The sequence below is a fragment of the Symphalangus syndactylus genome, chromosome 12, assembly GCF_028878055.3.
Source record: "Symphalangus syndactylus isolate Jambi chromosome 12, NHGRI_mSymSyn1-v2.1_pri, whole genome shotgun sequence".
In the NCBI taxonomy this organism is placed as follows: Eukaryota; Metazoa; Chordata; class Mammalia; order Primates; family Hylobatidae; genus Symphalangus; species Symphalangus syndactylus.
In genome coordinates, this window is record NC_072441.2 from 123,734,956 (window position 1) to 123,754,497 (window position 19,542).

At 36.6% G+C, this 19,542-nt stretch overlaps 1 protein-coding gene across 7 annotated transcripts in view; it reads left to right on the forward strand.

Annotated features, from left to right (window-relative positions):
* RALGPS2 (Ral GEF with PH domain and SH3 binding motif 2) overlaps positions 1–17,696 on the forward strand; it is a 204,961-nt gene extending 187,265 nt beyond the window's left edge. For all 7 annotated transcript variants that reach the window (XM_055254607.2, XM_055254605.2, XM_063627487.1 and 4 more), the window contains 2 exons: positions 2,690–2,781; positions 12,188–17,696. In XM_055254607.2, the coding sequence (XP_055110582.1) occupies positions 2,690–2,781; positions 12,188–12,217 (122 nt within the window). In that variant the 3' untranslated portion in view covers positions 12,218–17,696. The remainder of the gene's footprint in view (positions 1–2,689; positions 2,782–12,187) is intronic.
* Positions 17,697–19,542: the final 1,846 nt, after the last annotated feature.

The window sequence follows — 19,542 nt, forward strand, 5'->3', positions numbered from 1 at the left end:
GGCCATTTGTATATCTTCTTTTGAGAATTGTCTATTCATGTCCTTAGCCCACTTTTCGATGGGATTGGTTTTTTTCTTACTGATTTGTTTTGAGTTCATTGTAGATTCTGGATATTAGTCCTTTGTCAGATGTATAGATTGTGAAGATTTTTCTCCCACTCTGTGGGTTGTCTGTTTACTCTGCTGACTGTTGCTTTTGCTGTGCAAACGCTCTTAATTTAATTAGGTCTCAACTATTTATCTTTGTTTTTATTGCATTTGCTTTTGGGTTCTTGGTCATGAAATCCTTGCGTAAGCCAATGTCTAGAAGGGTTTTCCAATGTTGTCTTCTAGAATTTTTATAGTTTCAGGTCTTAGATTTAAGTCCTTAATTCATCTTGAGTTGATTTTTGTATAAGGTGAGAGATGAGGATCCAGTTTCACTCTCCTACATGCGGCTAGCCAATTATCCCAGCAACATTAGTTAAAAAGAGTGTCCTTTCCCCACTTTATGTTTTTGTTTGCTTTGTTGAAGATCAGTTGGCTGTAAGTATTTGGGTTTACTTCAGAGTTCTCTATTCTATTCCATTGGTCTATGTGCCTATTTTCATACCAGTACCATGCTGTTTTGGTGACTGTGGCCTTATGGTATAGTTTGAAATCAGGTAGTGTGATGCCTCCAGATTTATTCTTTTCACTTGGTCTTGCTTCGGCTGTGGTGGGCTCTTTTTTGATTGTATACGAATTTTAGAGTTGTTTTTTCTAATTCTGTGAAGAATGATAGTGGTATTTTGATGGTGATTGCATTGAATTTGTAGATTGCTTTTGGCAGTATAGTCATTTTCCCAATATTGATTCTACCCATCCATGAGCATGGGATGTGTTTCCATTTATTTGTGTCATCAGTGATTTTTTTCAGCAGTGTTTTGTAGTTTACTTGTAGAGATCTTTTGACTCCTTTGTTAGGTATATTCCTAAGCAGTTGTTTTGTTTTGTTTTGTTTTGTTTTGTTTTGTTTTGTTTTGTTTTGTTTTGCAGCTATTATAAAAGGCATTGAGTTCTTGATTTGATTCTCTGTTTGGTTGCTGTTGGTATATAGAAGCCTACTCAAAATTTTGAATTCAAAGCCCCAGACTCCTTCCCATATCAAAGGCATAATTCATGAAATTACATTTTAACATGAGAGCATTTTCATTGGATTTAGTTAACAGATTCTTTGTTTTCTTCAGTTTCTCTTAGCATGCCTAATAGAACTACTTCAGGTAGCCAAAATTTTATGAAGTCTATCTATACTAATGGTTTTTTGCGAGGGAGGGGTGAGTATGTAAATTGTAGCTGTGACCAGCTTAATTGTAGATATGGCTTCTTTTCACATTGACCTAATGTCTGTGTCTGAGTTCAGCAAGTGTAACAATGTTACTTGACTAATTAAACATTTGGTGAAGAAACAATTACTTCGGAAAGTGAAAAAGTTATTTGAGTGTTAGAATCTCAAGGAAAAGCTGAATAATGCTTAAATATAGTTAGGCTCTTGGCCATTGAATGCGGTTATTAAGGAAAGAATAGAATTCAGCAAAAATTGCAAAATAAAAAGAACTTAGGTCAATGAAAAAAGGAAATAAAGCTTAATTTAGAGCAGCCTATAGTACATGGATCCTTTCTTTTCTCAATTTATTGCTTCCTCACCTTAATACATATAACCATTTAAAATATCCTCATTATATGTCAGTCTTGAATTAAAGTCAATATAGAAACTACAAAATACACACAGCACAAATGAATTTCTAATTTCTTAAAAGAGAGAAAGTTGCCTCCTAGACTTTCCCCAAGAGCCCTCAACAGAGCCAGAAATCTGTAATAATATTGACAAGTATCTTGTAACTAAAGACTAAAAGCATAGTCTATCAATGTTACATGACTAATCCTTAATTATACTAAATAGCTAGTGTTTAAGTGTTAAACATGTTGAAGCATTTTGGCATGTTAAAACTTAACATTAACATCTACTAATATTTAGGCCAGGTGTGGGGGCTCACGCCTGTAATCCCAGCCCTTTGGGAGGCCAAGGCAGGCACATCACTTGAGGTTAGGAGTTCGAGACCAGCCTGGCCAACATGGTGAAACCCCGTCTCTACTAAAAATACAAAAAACTTAGCTGGGCATGGTGATGCACACCTGTAATCCCAGTTTCTTGGGAGGCCAAGGCACGAGAATCTCGTAAAACTGGGAGGCAGAGGTTGCAATGAGCTGAGATCGTGCCACTGCACTCCAGCCTGGGCGACAGAGCAAGACTCCATCTCAAAAAAAAAAAAAAAAAAATCTAATATTTAGATCATCTAAGTAGTAAGTATTCAGAACCAATATTCTGCAGTCTTATCCACACAGATCTAGAGATGCCACACAGTTATTTTATTTAGGTGTATTTTCTTCTAAAGAATATTTAAGGAGACAAAATTATTTCTTCTAATTCATAAGCAGCAAAAGTGACTTTCTGAATATATGATAGCATGTAAATGTGTTGCATCAAGAACTCTTTATTGTATTGGAAATACAATAAAAATAGGAAACACAATAAAATGGAGGTGTTGAATAGAATTCTAAAACTGAAAACTCTTGTCATGTTTAATTTGCTCATTATTATCTGGCAGAATTATTATGTGTCATTGTCCTTACATTTTTAATATTTCCCCCTTATTTTGGATAATTTTAGGAAATTCGTACAAGTTTCAAGCTGGCAATAGAATGAATGCAATGTTATGGTTTAAGCATTTGAGTGCAGCCTGCCAAAGTAACAAACAACAGGTAAGCATTTCTCCTAATTCTCAGAATAGTCCATAATTTGGGAATATATGTAAAAGAGTTCCAAGAGAAATAAACAGACTAGTTCTGAATTAACTAGGAGAATGGTGGTGTTTTTATTCTTGTTGATTACAGTTAATAAGACATGAAGGTCTACATCTTAGGAGCTAGACAATAATCATGCAAACAAGTAACAAAATTTCAAACAGTCAGAACTATATAAAGAAAACAATAGAAGTATGTGATGTAGAGCAATGGGAGTACAGACAACTTTTGATAACATAAGGGTGGGCAGCAAAGATCTGCCTGAGGAGATGGTACTGACAAGAACCACAAGAAGGAACGAGCTATAAGGAGACCAGAGTGCTGTTTAAGGGAAGAGCAAGTGCAGGGAGCCTGAAGCTGGAACAAGCTTAAGGTGAGTTCAAAGCACAGAAAAGTAGCTAGTATAGTAGTCAGAGTATAGTTCTCTAAAGGGTAAAAATTAGATGGCATATTAAATTAATAAAAATTATTTGAATTCATCTTTATTGCATCTATTGACAATTTGATGTGGGTTTCTGTGGTGGTAGTGAAACCAAAAACCATTTGAATTTTATTTGCTTTTATTTTACTGAAACAAAAATGATCTAATTGAAAGGCTTTCAGCTGCAGAAGAGCAGGAATCCATTGTGTTGTTTTCCCCAAACCCTGTTGCACAGAGTTGAACCACAGATTGGTAGAGCAGACATAAAAAACATAGCCGCATTTATAGAAATTTATATAGACTTTTTGTAGCACCAGTTGTTTGTTAAATATATTTGAAAATCGTTGACTTAGCATATTGATAATGCAGAAGTCTATAGTTAGCATTATCAGTAGGTAATATTGAATATGATACACTATATAAGCTTAGAAAGCTTACGGAAGTATTTTTCACCCTGTCATATCAGGATGTAAGTTGTTACCCTTTCTTGATAATCGAAACTAAGGCTCCTTAATACAAAATGACCTACAGGGGTTACACGAGTAAAAAATGGTGGATTCAAACTTTCTTCATCCTTTAAGTCCATTCTCTTTGTTTTTTGACTTTTGGGTTCAGAGGGTACTTGTGCAGGTTTGTTACATTGGTATATTGCGTGTCACTGAGGTTTGGTGTGTAAATGATCCTGTCACCCAGGTAGTGAGCAGAGTACCCACTGGTTTTTCAACCGTTGCCCCTCTCCCACCCTCCCCCCTCTGGTGATGCTCAGCGTCGATTGTTCTCATCTTTGTGTCTAGGTATATTCAATGTTTACCTCCCACTTATAAGTGAGAACATGCAGTATTTGGTTTTCTGTTCCTGCATTAATTCACTTAATGGTCTCCAGCTGCATTCATGTTGCTGCCAAGGACATAATTTCACTGTTTTTTAAAAATCACTGTGTAGTATTCCATAGCATATATGTACCACATTTTCTTTATCCAATCCACTGTTGATGGGCACCTAGGTTGATTCCATGTCTTTGCTATAGTGTATACTGCTGGAATGAACATACATGTGTCTTTTTGGTAGAACAATTTATTTTCCTATGGGCATATGCTCAGTAATGGGATTGCTGGGTTGAATGGTAGTTCTGTTTTAAGATCTTTGAGAAATCTCCAAGCTGCTTTCCACGGTGGCTGAACTTACATTCCTACCAAGTGTATAAGCATTCCCTTTTCTCTGCAACCTTGCCAACGTCTGTTATTTTTTGACTTAGCCATTCTGACTGGTGTGAGATGGTATCTCATTGCAGTTTTGATTTGCATTTCTCTGGCAATTAGTGATATTGGCCGTTTTTCAAATGCTTGTTGGCCATGTGTATTTCTTCTCTTGAGAAGTGTCTGTTCATGTCCTTCACCCACTTTTTAATGGGGTTGTTTTTTGCCTGTAAATTTAAGTTCCTTATAGATTCTAGATATTAGACCTTTTTCAGATACATAGTTTGAAAATATTTTCTCTCATTCTCTAGGAATGTTGGTTTATTCTGCTGATAGTTTCTCTTGCTATGCAGAAGCTTGCTAATTAGGTCCTGTTTGTCAGTTTTTGTTGCAACTGCTTTTGGAGTCTTCATTGTGAAGTCTTTGCCAGGGCCTGTGTCCAGAGTGGTATATCCTAGGTTATCTTTCAGGGTTTTTATAGTTTTAGGTTTTGCATTTAAGTCTTTAATCCATCTTGAGTTGATTTTTGTATACAGTATAAGGAAGGGGTCCAGTTTTAATCTTCTGTATATGGCTATCCAGTTATCCTAGCAGCATATTGAATAGGGATTCTTTTCCCCATTGCTTGTTTTTGTCAGCTTTATCAAAGATCAGATGGTAGTAGGTGTGAGGCATTATTTCTGGGCTCTCTATACTGTTCCATTGGTATCTGTTTTTGTGCCAGTACCATGCTATTTTTTGGTTACTGTAGTCTTGTAGTATAGTTTGAAGTCAGGTAGTGTGATGCCTCCAGCTTTGTTCTTTTTACTTAGAATTGCTTTAGCTATTTGGGCTGTTGTTGTTGTTGTTCCATATGAACTTTAGAATGGTTTTTTCTAATTCTTTGAAGAATGTCATTGGTAGTTTGATAAGAACAGCATTGGATCTGTAGATTGCTTTGGACAATATGGACATTTAACAGTATTCTTCCAGTCCATGAGCATGGAATGCTTTTCCATTTGTTTGTGTCATCTCTGATTACTTTGAGCAATGTTTTGTAATTCTCTTTTTTTTTTTTAACTTTTTTTTTTGGAGAGAGTCTTGCTCTGTCTCCAGGCTGGAGTGCAGTGGCGTGATCTTGGGTCATTGCAACCTCCACCTCCCGGGTTCAAGTGATTCTCCTGCCTCAGTCTCCCGAGTAGCTGGGAGTACAGGCGCATGCCACCATGCCCAGCTAATTTTTTGTATTTTTAGTAGAGACGGGGTTTCACTGTGTTAGCCAGGATGGTCTCGATCTCCTGACCTCGTGATCCACCCACCTCCACCTCCCAAAGTGCTGGGATTACAGGTGTGAGCCACTGTGCCCGGCTTGTAATTCTCATAGTAGAGATCTTTTACCTCCTTGATTAGCTGTATCCCTAGATACTTTTTTCTTTTTGTGGCTGTTGTAAATGGAATTGTGTTCTTGATTTGGCTCTCAGTTTGAATGTTATTGGTGTATAGAAATGCTGTTGATTTTTGTACATTGATTTTGTATCCTGAAACTTTGCTGAAGTTGTTCATCAGATCTAGGAGCTTTGGGGCAGAGACTATGGGGTTTTCTAGATATAACATCATATAGTCTTAAGAGAGATGGTTTGACTTCCTCTTTCTATTTGAATGCCTTTTATTTCTTTCTGTTGTCTGATTGCTCTGTCTGGGACCTCCGGTAAGTACTATGTTGAATAGGAGTGGTTAGAGTGGGCATCCTTGTCCTCTTCCAGTTCTGTAAGGGCATACTTCCAACTTTGGCCCATTTAGAATGATGTTGCTGTGGGTTTGCCATAGATGACTCTTACTATTTTGAGATATGTTCTTTCAGTGCCTAATTTGTTGAGGGCTTTTAATATGAAAGGATGTTGAATTTTATCAAAAGCCTTTTTTGCATCTTCTGAGATGTTTTTTGCATCTTTCCTGTTTTTAATTTTGTTTATGTGGTGAATGACATTTATTGATTTGCATCTGGTGAACCAACCTTGCATCTCAGGAATAAAGTCTACTTGATTGTGGTAAATTAACTTTCTGATATGCTGCTGGATTCAGTTTGCCAATATTTTGTTGAGAATTTTTGTGTCTGTGTTCATCAGTATATTGACCTTAGTTCTGTTTTTTTCATTGTGTCTCTGCTAGTTTTTGGTATCAGAATGATGTTGGCTTCATGGAATGAGTTAGGGAGGAGTCTTTTCTTTCTCGATTTTTCAGAATATTTTCAGTAGGATTGGTTCTAGCTCTTTTTTGTACATGTGGTAGAATTCAACTGTGAAATCCATCTATCCCAAGGCTTTTTTGGGTTGGTAGGTTGTTTATTACTGATTCAGTTTTGGAACTCATTATTGGTCTTTTTAGGGATTCAGTTTCTTCCTCATTCAATCTTCAGAGGTTGTGTTTCCAGGAATTTATCCATTTCTTTTAGGTTTTCTAGTTTGTGTGCATGTAAGTGTTAGTCTCTGAGGATTTTTTGTTTTTCTGTGGAGTCAGTTGTATGTCACCTTTGTAATTTCTGATTGTGATTATTTGGATCTTTTCTCTTGTTTTATTTGTTAATCTAGCTACCAGTCTATCGATCTTGTTTTTTCTTTCAAAGAACCAACTTTTGGTTTCGTTGCTCTTTTGTATGCATTTTCACATTTCAATTTCATTCACTTCTGCTCTGATTTTGGTTATTTCTTTTTTTCTGCTAGCTTTGGGGTTGGTTTCGTTTCGTTTTTCTAGTTCCTCCAGGTATGATGTTAGGTTGTTAATTTGAGCTCTTTGTAACTTCTTGACATAGGTATTGAGTCTGGTATGTTGTGTCTCTGTTTTCCTTAGTTTTAAATCGTTTTTTGATTTCTGTCATAATTTCATTCTTTACCCAAAAGTCATTTGGAAGAAAGTTGTTTAAGTTCCATATAATTGTGTGGTTTTGAGAAACCTTCTTGGTATTGATTTCTAGTTTTATTGTACCGTAGTCTGAGGGTATGGTTGGTATGATTTCAATTTTTTTGAGTATGTTGGCACTTGCTTTATGGCCAAGCATGTGGTTGATCTTAGAGAATGTGCCTTGTGCCAGTGAGAAGAATGCATATTCTTGTATTGTTGAATGAAGTATTCTGTAGATGTCTGTTGGGTCTAGTTTGTCAAATGTTAAGTCCAGAACATTTTTGTTAGTTTTCTGCCTCACTGATCTGCCTGACAGTATCAGTGGGGTGTTGAAGTCTTCCATTATGTAGTTATCTAAGTCTCTTTGTAGGTCTGTAAGAACTTATTTTCTGAATCTAGATGCTCCAATTTTGGGTGCATATATCTTTAGGATAGTTATGTCTTCTGGGTGAACTGAACCCTTCGTCATTATGTAATGCCCTTCTTTGTCCTTTTTGACCATTGTTAGTTTATAGTCTGTTGTATCTAATATAAGACTAGCAACCTTTGTTCTTTTTTGTTTTCCATTTGCTTGGTAAATCTTTCTCTATACCTTTACTTTGTGCCTATGTATGTTGTTACATGTGAGATGGTTCTCTAGACAGCAGACAGTTGGGTCTTGCTTCTTTGTCCAGCTTGCCACTTTGCCTTTTTAGCCTGTTTACATTCAAGATTACTATTGATGTGTGAGGATTTAATCCTGTCATCATGTTGTTAGCTGCTTGTTATGTAGACTTCATTGTATAGTTGCTTTATAGTGTCAGTGGACTATATACTTAAGTGTGTTTTTGTGGTGGCAGTTATTTTTCTTTCATTTCCACATGTAGCACTCCTTAAAGGACCTCTTGTAAGGCAAGTCTGATGACAGTGAATTCCTTAGTCTTTGCTTGTCTGAAAAGGATTTTCTGTTTCCTTCACTTGTGAAGCTTAGTTTGGTGGGACATGAAATTCCAAGCTGGAATTTCTTTTCTTTAAGGATGCTAAAAATAGGCCCCCAGCCTCTTCTGACTTGTAAGGTTTCTACTGAAAGGTCCACTGTTAGCCTGATGAGGTTCCCTTTACTGCCCCTTTTCTCAAGCTCCATTTAAGATTTTTTTCTTTTGTATTGACCTTGGAGAATGTGATGATTAAGTGTCTTGGGGATGGTCATCTTGTATAGTATCTTGTGGGGAGTCTGAATTCCTTGAGTTTGCACATCAACTTCTGTAGCAAGATTGGGATAATTTTTGTGGACTGTATCCTCAAATATGTTTTCCAAGTTGCTTACTCTGTCTCCTTTTCTTGCAGTAACACCAGTGAGTCATAGGTTTAGTCTCTTTACATAATCCCATATTTATCAAAGGTTTTGCTCATTTTTAAAAATTTTTTCTTTATTGTTGTCTCTGTTAATTTGAAGGAGTGCTCTTCGAGTTCTGAGATTCTTTCCTTGGTTTGGTCTATTCTGTTGTTAATGCTTCCAATTGCATTATGAAATTCCTAGGCTGGGAGTGGTGGCTCTCACCTGTAATCCCAGCACTTTGGGAGGCCAAGGCAGGCAGATCGCTTGAGGTCAGGAGTTCGGGACCAGCCCAGCCAACATGGTGAAACCTCGTCTCTGCTAAAAATAGAAAAATTAGCCAGGTATGTTGGTACACACCTGTAGTCCCAGCCACTAGGGAGGCTGAGGCAGGAGAATCGCTTGAACCTGGGAGGCGGAGGTTGCAATGAGCCAAGATCATGCCACTGCACTCCAGCCTGGGCAACAGAGCAAGACTCCATCTCAAAAAAAAAAAAAAAAGAAAAGAAAAGAAAAAGAAATTCCTAGAGTGAATTTTTAAATTCCAGAGGTTCAGTTTGGTTCTTTCTTAAAATGGCTGTATTATCTTTCAACTCTTGGATTGTTTTACTGTTTTCCTTAAACTGGGTTTCACTTTCTCCTGTATCTCACTGAGCTTCCTTGCTATTCAGATTCTAAATCCTAAGTCTGTCATTTCAGTCATTTCAGTCTGGTTAAGAACCATTGCTGGGAACCTGTTGTAGTTGTCTGGAGGTAAGAAGACACTGTGGTTTTTAGAGTTGCTAGAGTTCTTGCGCTGGTTCTTTCTCATCTGTGAGGGTTGATGTTCCTTTATCCTTTGAAGTTGCTGACTTTTGGATGGTGCCTTTTGTTTTTATGTTCTTGATTTCCCTTTAGGGTTTGACTGTGGTGTAAGTTGGGTATAGTCAATTGGCTTCCTTTCTGGATGTCTTCAGAGAGCCAAGGTTCAGCTTGGCACTCCTGGGCTGTGTGCTCTAACTCCCAAGGGGATGGGACTAGGCCCCTGGCTTTTTCCTCTGGCCTCTTGAGGTCGACCACCAGCTGCACTGGGTGGACCAAGGTGCTCCCAGGCTGCTGGCAAAACCTCTCCATCAGGGGCTACTGGCAAAAGCACTTCCTCAGGGGCCACTGGTGAAAGTGTTCTGGCAGGATGGTGGAGGCCACTGGTAAAAGCACTATGGTGACAATCACCCACAAAAGCATTCCAACAGAATAGTGGAAGCTGCACTGTGTGCCTGCTCCCATGGGAATGGCCAAACAGGGGCTTTGGAAGGGGCCAGCAGACAATGGGACATGCAGCTCAGACTCACCCTAGTCCCATGGGAAAGACAGCCCTGCTGTCTCCAAATATGGCAGTTAACAAAGGTCAGGGCCACCTAGAGGAGTATGAAGAGCCTTGGTGGGTGGGCGCCTATGGCCGTGTTCCTTTGCAGCTTTCCCCACACGATACACCCTGGGCTCCATGTAGACCTAAGCTCTGTCTCTGCCAGCTCTCCAGGCAGTTCTCCCTGGCAACTCAAATATCCAGGAGGATTATGGGATCTCCTGCCACTAGGATCCCAATGGTTTGTGGTGAGAGTGGGCCATTCAACAGTTACTTTACTCACTCCTTCCTTAGGAGCTGTTCAGGGCCAGGAATGAGTCCCAGCACTCCACAACCCTGTGCAGGGTTCCTAGCTTCTTTGCTCTTCAACCCTGGTTCTGCATCATCTCTCCACCCACTCTCAGAAAATTGGTGATTTTCTCTCAGTGCATCCTCTCAGAAGATAGGCTTGGAGTATGCTGGTCTACTAGATACTCAGATGTCTCTTGGTGGGAGAAGCTCTTCCTGGCTGTATCTACTTGGCCATCTTGTCCCAATCCCAAGGGCACTTTTTTTAAATATTGTTGGAGTGGGCTTTGTTCTCTAATAATTTTTATTGTTTCAAATATATATGAAACACCAATAGCAGTATTTAGTACCATTTTTAGCAACCTCCATAAAGGACATGAAATGTCATAGGGCGAAAATTATTTTTTGCCTTGTCAGGTTAGTGTCTGGGCCAGAATGAAAGAAACAGATCAGGCTTTGTCTAGACTAAGCCTTTCAGGATTCATGTCATTGCTATACATTTTCTTTAAATGTAATTTAGGGTATTAAGACTTTTTTTTTAAATCTCAGATTCCAAGATGAATCTAGACAATATATACATATACCAGCTTAAAGGTTCAATTTCTTTTACTGTATTAGTGAGTATTTCTGTGGAGCAAGTCAACCAGATGTGTATAAATATTTGTTTCTATACTTGCAAGAATTAGAATAGTGGCAAATTTATAAGTAGAACCTGTGAAAGTTTTGGTAGAAAACTCTGACTCAAATGCAAAATACCTTAAACCACATTCAGGCAACTTAAAAAGAAATGAAACTTTTACTTTACTTAAATACGAGTTTCTTTTTTTTTTTGAGACAGGTTTTCACTCTTGTTGCCCAGCCTAGACAGTGCAATGGTGCGATCTTGGCTCACTGCAACCTCTGCCTCCCGGGTTCAAGCCATTCTTCTGCCTCAGCCTCCTGAGTAGCTGGGATTACAGGCACCCACCACAGGCCCAGCTAATTTTTGTATTTTCAGTAGAGATGGAGTTTCACAATGTTGGCCAGGCTGGTCTTAAACTCCTGACCTCAGGTGATCTGCCTGCCTCAGCCTCCCAAAGTGCTGGGATTACAGGCATGAGCCACCACACCCGGCCAAATACGAGTTTCTTATAATCAGACCTGAAAATTTATACTTTAAGCACTTGAGCATTTGTGTTGTATTTGATTTATAATTCAGTTATGATTACATTGTCCAACATAATTTTTTTATTCAGAAGCTGACACTTGTAAGATACTCATGTTTTTGCATATAATAGGTTTCAGAGAGAGTTTGCTAAACTGTGAGAGCTGTTAAACTGTCGTAACGACAGAAAAGACCACTGACATATGAATACCTCTCCCAGTACAACTTTGGAAAACTGGTTTTGAGGATTTGTTTTAACATAGTGAAACTCTAATAAGGAATTTTGTTTTTCTGTACTTATTTTCATCATGATTTTACAAATAAATTCTTAGTAATGTTTGTTATAAAATTATTTTTGCTGATTTTAAAAATGTGCACCTAGGAATTTGTGTAATATATAATGAGAAAATAAATAATGACAAACAAGTGTATCTGGAATCTCACCCTACCAGAGTCATACTTACTCTTGCTCTCATTTATTCAATCAGTAAACGTCTACTGAGCCCCCTGTGTTAGACAAGAAAGATATTGTCTCTGCCCCTTCTCCTGTATAGATGTAATTTTACTAGAAAGAGTATTAACTCATTTTGGTGATTTTCTCTCAAAAATGTTCTAGCATGTTAATTATTCATAAACTATTGAAGCTCCTTATATCAAGTTCCTTTTCAAAGATACATAAGTAGAAAGATTTGGGCTTGCCTAAATAACAAGGAAAGATAAGAAATACTCCTTTGAAAAACAACTTTTAAACTCAGTTTTTAATGCTTATATTTTTTAGGTTCCTACAAACTTGATGACTTTTGAGTAGAAGCCTGAGAAAAAAAGAGAGGTGAACTGTTGCTTCTATGTGAGTATGAGGACCTGATAAAAGAGCGCCAGCTATAAACCATCCTGTGCCAGGAAGAGCCCAGAGGCTCTGTTTCAGTCTTTGGAGTTCTGAACCAAAAAAGCACTAATTTCAGGGAATGAATTGAGATATTCCCAGAGAACAAATTGGAGTTGCAAAACAAACTGCCATGAACCATGCTTCTTATCTCAGAACTGACCTGTGGAAACCACTGCCTTAAAAGAATGAAAGGAAAACCAACATGAAACACCAAATAGTGTGTGTGAATCTTCTGGCGGTGCTGTGCTTGGAATAGATCGTAGCTAATTTGCATTTCTTTTAAACTTTGTAATAATTTTAGAGGGGGGAATTGCCTTTTTTAGATATGCTTTAAAAAGAAAAAACATATTCTTGTGGATTCCATCAGGAGCTGATTTTGAACCAAGGTGAAGAGACTTAGCAGGAATTGTACCAGCAGCCCACCTGCAAGGTTTGTTCTCCCTCTAGTAGTCTGCAACCTCACTGGCTTTCTCATAGCAAGAGTGTAGGAATGAGAAATGTTAGTCATGTGAGTTCTTGGGTTTGTTTGGGATTGGGTGGGGGTGTTTGTTTTGTTTTGGATGAGGGGAGAATTTTTAAACACTAAACTTCTGAAATGTAGTACTGTAAGGGGAACATTATTTCCTGCAGGAGGTACAAAGGCTGAGTGTTCATTTGCCAGACACTTTTTTTTAAGTAGGTTCCAGAAAACATGGTTGTTTCTAACTAGAGTTAAAGTTTAGCTTTCTATATGAATTCATTGTTGGACCACAGATCTGCTTAAGTAAAGAACTATAATCCCAACCTAAACTTTTCTGAGATTTTACAATAATTAGATCTTTTTCCAAGTTAATTGTCTTTTCCCTTCTCCCAGTCATAGGTGGTTTTTATCATCAAGACAGATTGATATTTTGTCAGGATATTTTCTTTTACAGTGTTTAATGTGCATAATGCCAGAGTTATTTTTTTATTATTCATTTTCTCTTTGTTCAATATGAGATTCAGGATCATATTTGTTTAAAACGTAACACATAGAGGTGTATGTATGTATTTTGTTATAAGATGTGCAAAATAATTTTAAGAGGGATAAAGGTGAAAATATCAGATGCTGGAAATTTTAAGTATCTAAACTTTATACTTCTTGTATGATTTACCATAAACATACCAAAACATTTTTCTGAAAATTTACTGTAGGTCTCTGACATGAAACCGTATTTTGTCAGTAGGACCAGGCAGTTTTATGAGAACTCTTCTATGCAATGATGCATTTGATTTCTAAAGTAAATGTTGAATTATAAAAAAAAAAAAAAAAGTTTGAAGGTGAGATGCCTTACAATTTTAACGAAAAATGACACTCAAACAAAGGCTATATGTCGAATGTTATAAACTCTTGAGACATAATAAATTTTAGCAGTGGCCTAGAGTAAGCTAATGCTTTGTGACCGACATCTACTAATAGACTTCTGTTACTTTGGGCCTCACATAAAATTTCTCACATTCGTATTCTTAGATAATTTTATACTTTTTTATTATAAGTATTTTGCCCTTGAGTCCATGAAACTTCAATAGAAAATATTGCTTATACAATAATTACCTTAAAATCCACCCAAAGGAAAAGAGAAGAGCTTTTTTTTGAGTGTTAAGTTTTTTAATTTAGTTTTCTGTTTGGAAAGGATGTTAAGAGTTCAAATATGCTTCTTATATAACAGAAATACCATTATTTCTGGGGTTTAGTGACACAGGCTGGAGAGGGCAAAAGTTTCCTGTGCTGAATGATTTTTCAGTTAATACTCTAAGCTTAACCCATGTTGGGTAATAGAAAGACATAGCCAGCAGTATTACTACATAGACCTTGTACATCTTAGTTTTGTTTTGCATTTTTAAAAATTTCTTAATTTGTTTATTTCTCTTCAGAAATAGCATTTTTGACAGTGGATGTGCTTTTTTAAAAAGTATTGTGAATGAGAACCCTGTGGATTTTTTTTATTTCATTTGTTTGTCATAATAAGCTAACATAGAAATGTTGTAAGTTAACCATATCTGTGGAAATATGCAGTTGGAAGTCAGAGCCTGACATCACATAGTTTTGCCAAAGGGAGAGAGCTAAGCTGGAAGATGTGTTTGATACTTTCAGCTCTAAATGTTAATGGACATTTGTGTAGAGTAAGATAGTGTTCAAATTTGGTTAATAGTTTATAGATAGACTTGTGGCCTCGGACTGACTAAATTTCTTAACAGCACAGAAGTCGTTGTTTTTCTGTCTTTAAAATTTTTTCATTCAGAAAATCAGTCATTGCTTTTTAAGATTATTTTAGCATTTGAAGCAAATTGAAAACAGAAAAGTGAGTTAAAATAGTGTAGGTGAATTTTTTATCTATAATTTACCAAATAATACCTGATAATAATTCAAAGAAAATATGTTACCAAAATATATTAAATATATAGGTAGTTCATTCTTGGGAAGATGAATCTTGTTATTAAGCCTGCCCTCAATTGTAAATAAGTGACTCAAAAACTCAAAATGTTCGTCGGCATTAAGGTCATTTGTTTCGCCCTTAGCCAAGAAGAACTCATTAGAAATTCAGTTATAATTTAAATTTAAGCCGGTTTATGATGAGCATAATGATTGGCATGTTATATAGCCTGTTGAAAATAACTACAGAATGACCTTCCAGAGCACTGTTTTTGGCCTCGTGCCCCCTCTGTTCAGGCTCTCCTTGTTTTTCAGAATATGATTTTTACATCTAGACAGTAAGAATTGAACAAGAACTGATCAGACACACCTTCCTATTTTGTTTTCTTCACTATGTAAATATTATTTGGGTAAACATTACAAAAAGGGATCCAAACAATTTGAGTTTCAGTATTTTTGTCTCCCTAGGCATGTGCTTTAATTTCAAATATTTTTTCTGTGTGGAAAATGCCATGTAGCTATTGCACTACCTTCTGTGTAGACTGTGTGGGTATTGGTTCTTTCTGTATGTCAAAAGTCAGGGTGTTTATAACTGCAAAGTTTGTATAAGTGGCTTTACTCCTCTTCTAGAAGATTTATGAGGAGCCTAGGAAGCACTATTGGTACAGGAGGAAAAAAGAATGGAAAACATGTTTACAGACTCTAGCGTTCCTTATTAGCTTAAACTGGGGCCCTCAAAGAGCAGCCTGTTGATCTTTTGGCCAAATGACTTGAGCATAAGTCTTTTATTTCTTTTTAAGGTTAAATCATAAGCTGTATACCTTTGCTACTGAAAACAAAACTATGGGGCATCATACTAATTGAAAATCAATAGTAATAGGTTTAATCCATTGGCTTTTTAAATGAATAGATCTAGTATTGATTTCCTTCCTGTTTTTTTGAGGCACATTCCTTTACAACCAGGGTTTAAACCACCATGTAATCATCTTCTGCAAACAAGGGGTACCAGTGTTGCCTAACAGAAGATAATCTTTAATACAGCAAATCCTCTGCTTCAAAGGTTTTTGAAATAATTGGATCCCTTTTTGAAAATGAAGATGAGTTTAACTGTGTCCAGTTGGAATAATAGTACTGCTGTTGCATGAATAGATGATACAAAGCAAGTGATGAGGTTGGTCTGACTTCTTTAGTGACCTTTTAGGGTTTGCTTTTATTTTCTCTCTCTTTTTTGTATTATTTCTTTCAAACATAGTAAATATATGATTTTACAGCCAGAGTGATATTCTGTTTTTTCTAAGCTTTGAGATACAAATATTGCTATTTAATCACATTGATGATGAATTACTTTCCATGTGAACCTTTTCAAAATGATTTAAGTACCTTTGATTTTGCCCCCCTAAAAATGGCTTGTGTCTAAAGTGACATTTTTTTTTCCCTATTTGGAGGGTTCTAATGAAAGAGATCCAGGCATAAAAACTCTTTTGCTTATTGAAAGCAATTTGATTACACCTATGTCTCAAGTTAATAGTGGGGAGAAAATTTGGTCAGTGCCTTATTATTTGAAGAGCAATTTTAGGGCATCAAGTATGACAATAATCACGTGCCCTCTTGCTCCTCTTATTTCAGGAGTGTGTGCTATCCCTCTCTCCACCAGCTTAATCTTTCTCACCCCAAGTCTAACAAAGTCTTTACAGAAACCTCTGTAAGTGATTGTTGCAGTCCTCCTTGGTTTTTGAGTCTTTTTAAACAAGCTCCTACCCTTTTAGAGTAGGAGATTAAAAATAAACCCACCCCAGTCAACCTTTAGATACGCACTCTTAAAAACAAATTTGAAGAGCACTCTTCAGCCAAATTCATTTTTATTTTGTTGTTGATGTTTTGAGCATACATTTATTTAATTGTAAGGCCTTTTGGAGAAGCCCTAAAAGAATAAGATACAACCAGAAATATTTGAGTTTTGTTAAATGTACTGAAATCTTGTAATGAAAATCCCTTTGGCCAGAAATGAGATTTATTTCCATTTATTTTTACATTTAAGTAACACTCAAAACAAACAAGTAGTCACTTAACCTGCCAGTTATTATTTTCTTGAAAATATGCAAGAAAGTAAAAATATCTCTAATATATAAATTAAAGGAAAGTTAAGAGACTAATCTAGTTTTTTCAGTGAAAGCAAAGCTTGGAAATATTTTACTTCTCTCAATTATTGGAAGACCTGGAGCTACTGGATGTTAACCTGAGTCAAGGTGTTCTTTTCACATTTTTTTAAAGAGCTAGTATGTTCCAGAGTAGGCAAGTAGTCATTCAAGCCAAATGAAAGAGTTAACTGGTCCTTGAGGAATATTAGCAAAATTTAAATTTTGACACTGGCCATTTGTACTACAGAAGTGATGATGGGATTAAAAGAATACATAATTACAGTGTTTGGGGATTGGGCTCTTTTTTTTCTTAATAGAAAAGCAGAAACTTCATAAACAATAGCTGTGCTTTAGATACCAGATAACAAATATTGTTTCCCCTGAAGATATGACCTACTAGAACTACTCACATATATAGTCCAATAATTACTGACTTAATAGGTATGGTAAAACAGCGGATAATAAGTCAGCAGACTCTCGAGTTTCTGTACCTTGATTATTGACAAATTCATTGTTTTACATCCTACTAAGTACATGTGTGTGGGGAGGGGGTGGGGAACTGGTTCACAACATAATCTAAAGGAGATCAAACATCTGTAGGTACAGGTACCCAGTGATAATAATATATCTGAAAACACAAGCCATTTTTATTCTTTATCCCAATTAACTTGAGGTACTCTAATGATGAAGCATTCGATTGCACTATGACCTCCTTGAGTGATGTGCAGCTTGGTTCCTCTCTCACTTTTTGTTTCTTTTTAATATGCAAATGTGAGTGCGCGATCTTCAGTGTGTCTGCATAAGCTAACTTAAAATGAATTTAAGTACAGTTTTCTGAAATATTTCTATTGAAATAAATTACTTAAAGTCATAGATTGTGTGAGGATGTTTTTGTTACTGTATTTGCATTTTTATCATTAACTTTTAAGGTGCAAATAAACTTTAAGTTGATTTCTTCCCCCTTTCTAAGGTAGTCAACAAGGCTATTGTTGGTACAGGGAAAGCTCTGAAAAAACTTTAATCACTCTTCTCTAGCCCAAGACAAGAATGTGCCACCTCGCATGTGGACAAATGGGGTTATGGGGAATAGAGAGTAAGGGCATAACATTTCCAACTACATCTCCCACTCTGAGTATGTGATATGATAGGAGTAGTCCCCAAAGAGGCTCTCTTTGCTAATACATAACATTTTTTTCTTTTTACCATTTCTGAAAACAATCCATCTTCCAGACCACGGAGCTTTAAATTGGAAGAAGTACAGAAATACCTGTGTGGAGTCTCCTGTAGGCTATTGTCTGGGTGTTGGTTATGCTTGAGAATTCCACGTTAGCTTAGCCTCTGCATGGTTTAGGAACCCCCAGCCAGGACAAGCCCAATATTTTGGCAAATTATAATTCAGTTTTCAGCAGTTTTCTCACCTCCATAGTGCCCTTTGAAAATTCTCACTGTCCCTTTACTTGAACCAAAAGAGAAGAATGACACTTATTTGATGGGGCCAACCTGTCGTTACCTCTTATAGTACCACCTTTGTCATACATCAGTTTCCCATATATGCAGAATTTCCTAGATCCCCTTTCCTGTTTCAACAGTTGTTTGTCCCAACCAATACCATGTTGTCTTCATTACTATATAGCTGTATAAGTTGGTATCTGGTGAGCTAATTGTATGTTCTTCAAAATTACCTTAGCTCTTCTTGACTTTGTCTTTGCTGTAAATTCTAGGATCAGTTTGTTATGTTCCATGAAAACACTGTTTATTTTTATTGGAATTACTTTGGATTTGTAGGTTAATTTGAGAATTAACAGTTTTGAAAAATTTACTCCTTTCATCTGTAAACATGTCTCTCTGTTCATTTAGGGCTTTTAATGTCCTTCAGTAATGTTTTACAGTTTTCTCCTGAGTAGTCTCTTACATTTTTTATTAGTTTATGTCTAAGTAAGTAAGTTAGTTTTTCTTTCTACTATGAATATGACTTTTTTGTTACATTTCCTCATTGACTATTGTGTATAGGAATGCCATTGGTCTTTATGTTGATCCTTACATCTAGCAACCTTGTTGAACTCCCTTACCTGGTTATAATGGTTTGTCCAGAGATCTGTTGGAATTATATTAGTGGCAAATAAGAATGGTTGTTTCTTCCTTTCCAATCTTTGTACCTTTTTTTCTTGTCTTATCCTTATTTGGCTAGGACTCCAGTACAATATTGGATTAGAAGCAGTGGTACAATGCCAAAGAACTTAATTATTCAGTCTCCTCAGAAAACCTCGGAATATAACACAGCCCTAGAATGAACCCTAAGCATGTTATAGTGTAGCCCAAATATAATCTTTATTGTATTTTTAGGCCAACTAATCATCAACTTAAATTTCTCCTTTTTCTTGTGAAGTATGTTTATACTCTTAGGCAGAAAATAAGTGGCATTTGCTCTCAGCCACCACTTATCAGTCAAAACTAAATAAAATAGTGGGTCACAGGGATATTGCAAAATTTAGAGTATCCATATGTAATTAATTTTCTTACTCTATGTCACTGATTCTCAACTGGAAGCGATTTTTTCCCCAGGAGATACTTGTCGTTGTCTACAGACATTTTTGGTTGTCACAACTGGGAGAGGGTTCTTCTGGCATCTAGTAGGTAGAGAGGTAAGGGATGCTGCTAAACATCCTATGGTGTACAGGCCAGCCCCCCAACAAAGAATTATCTGTTCCAAAATGTCA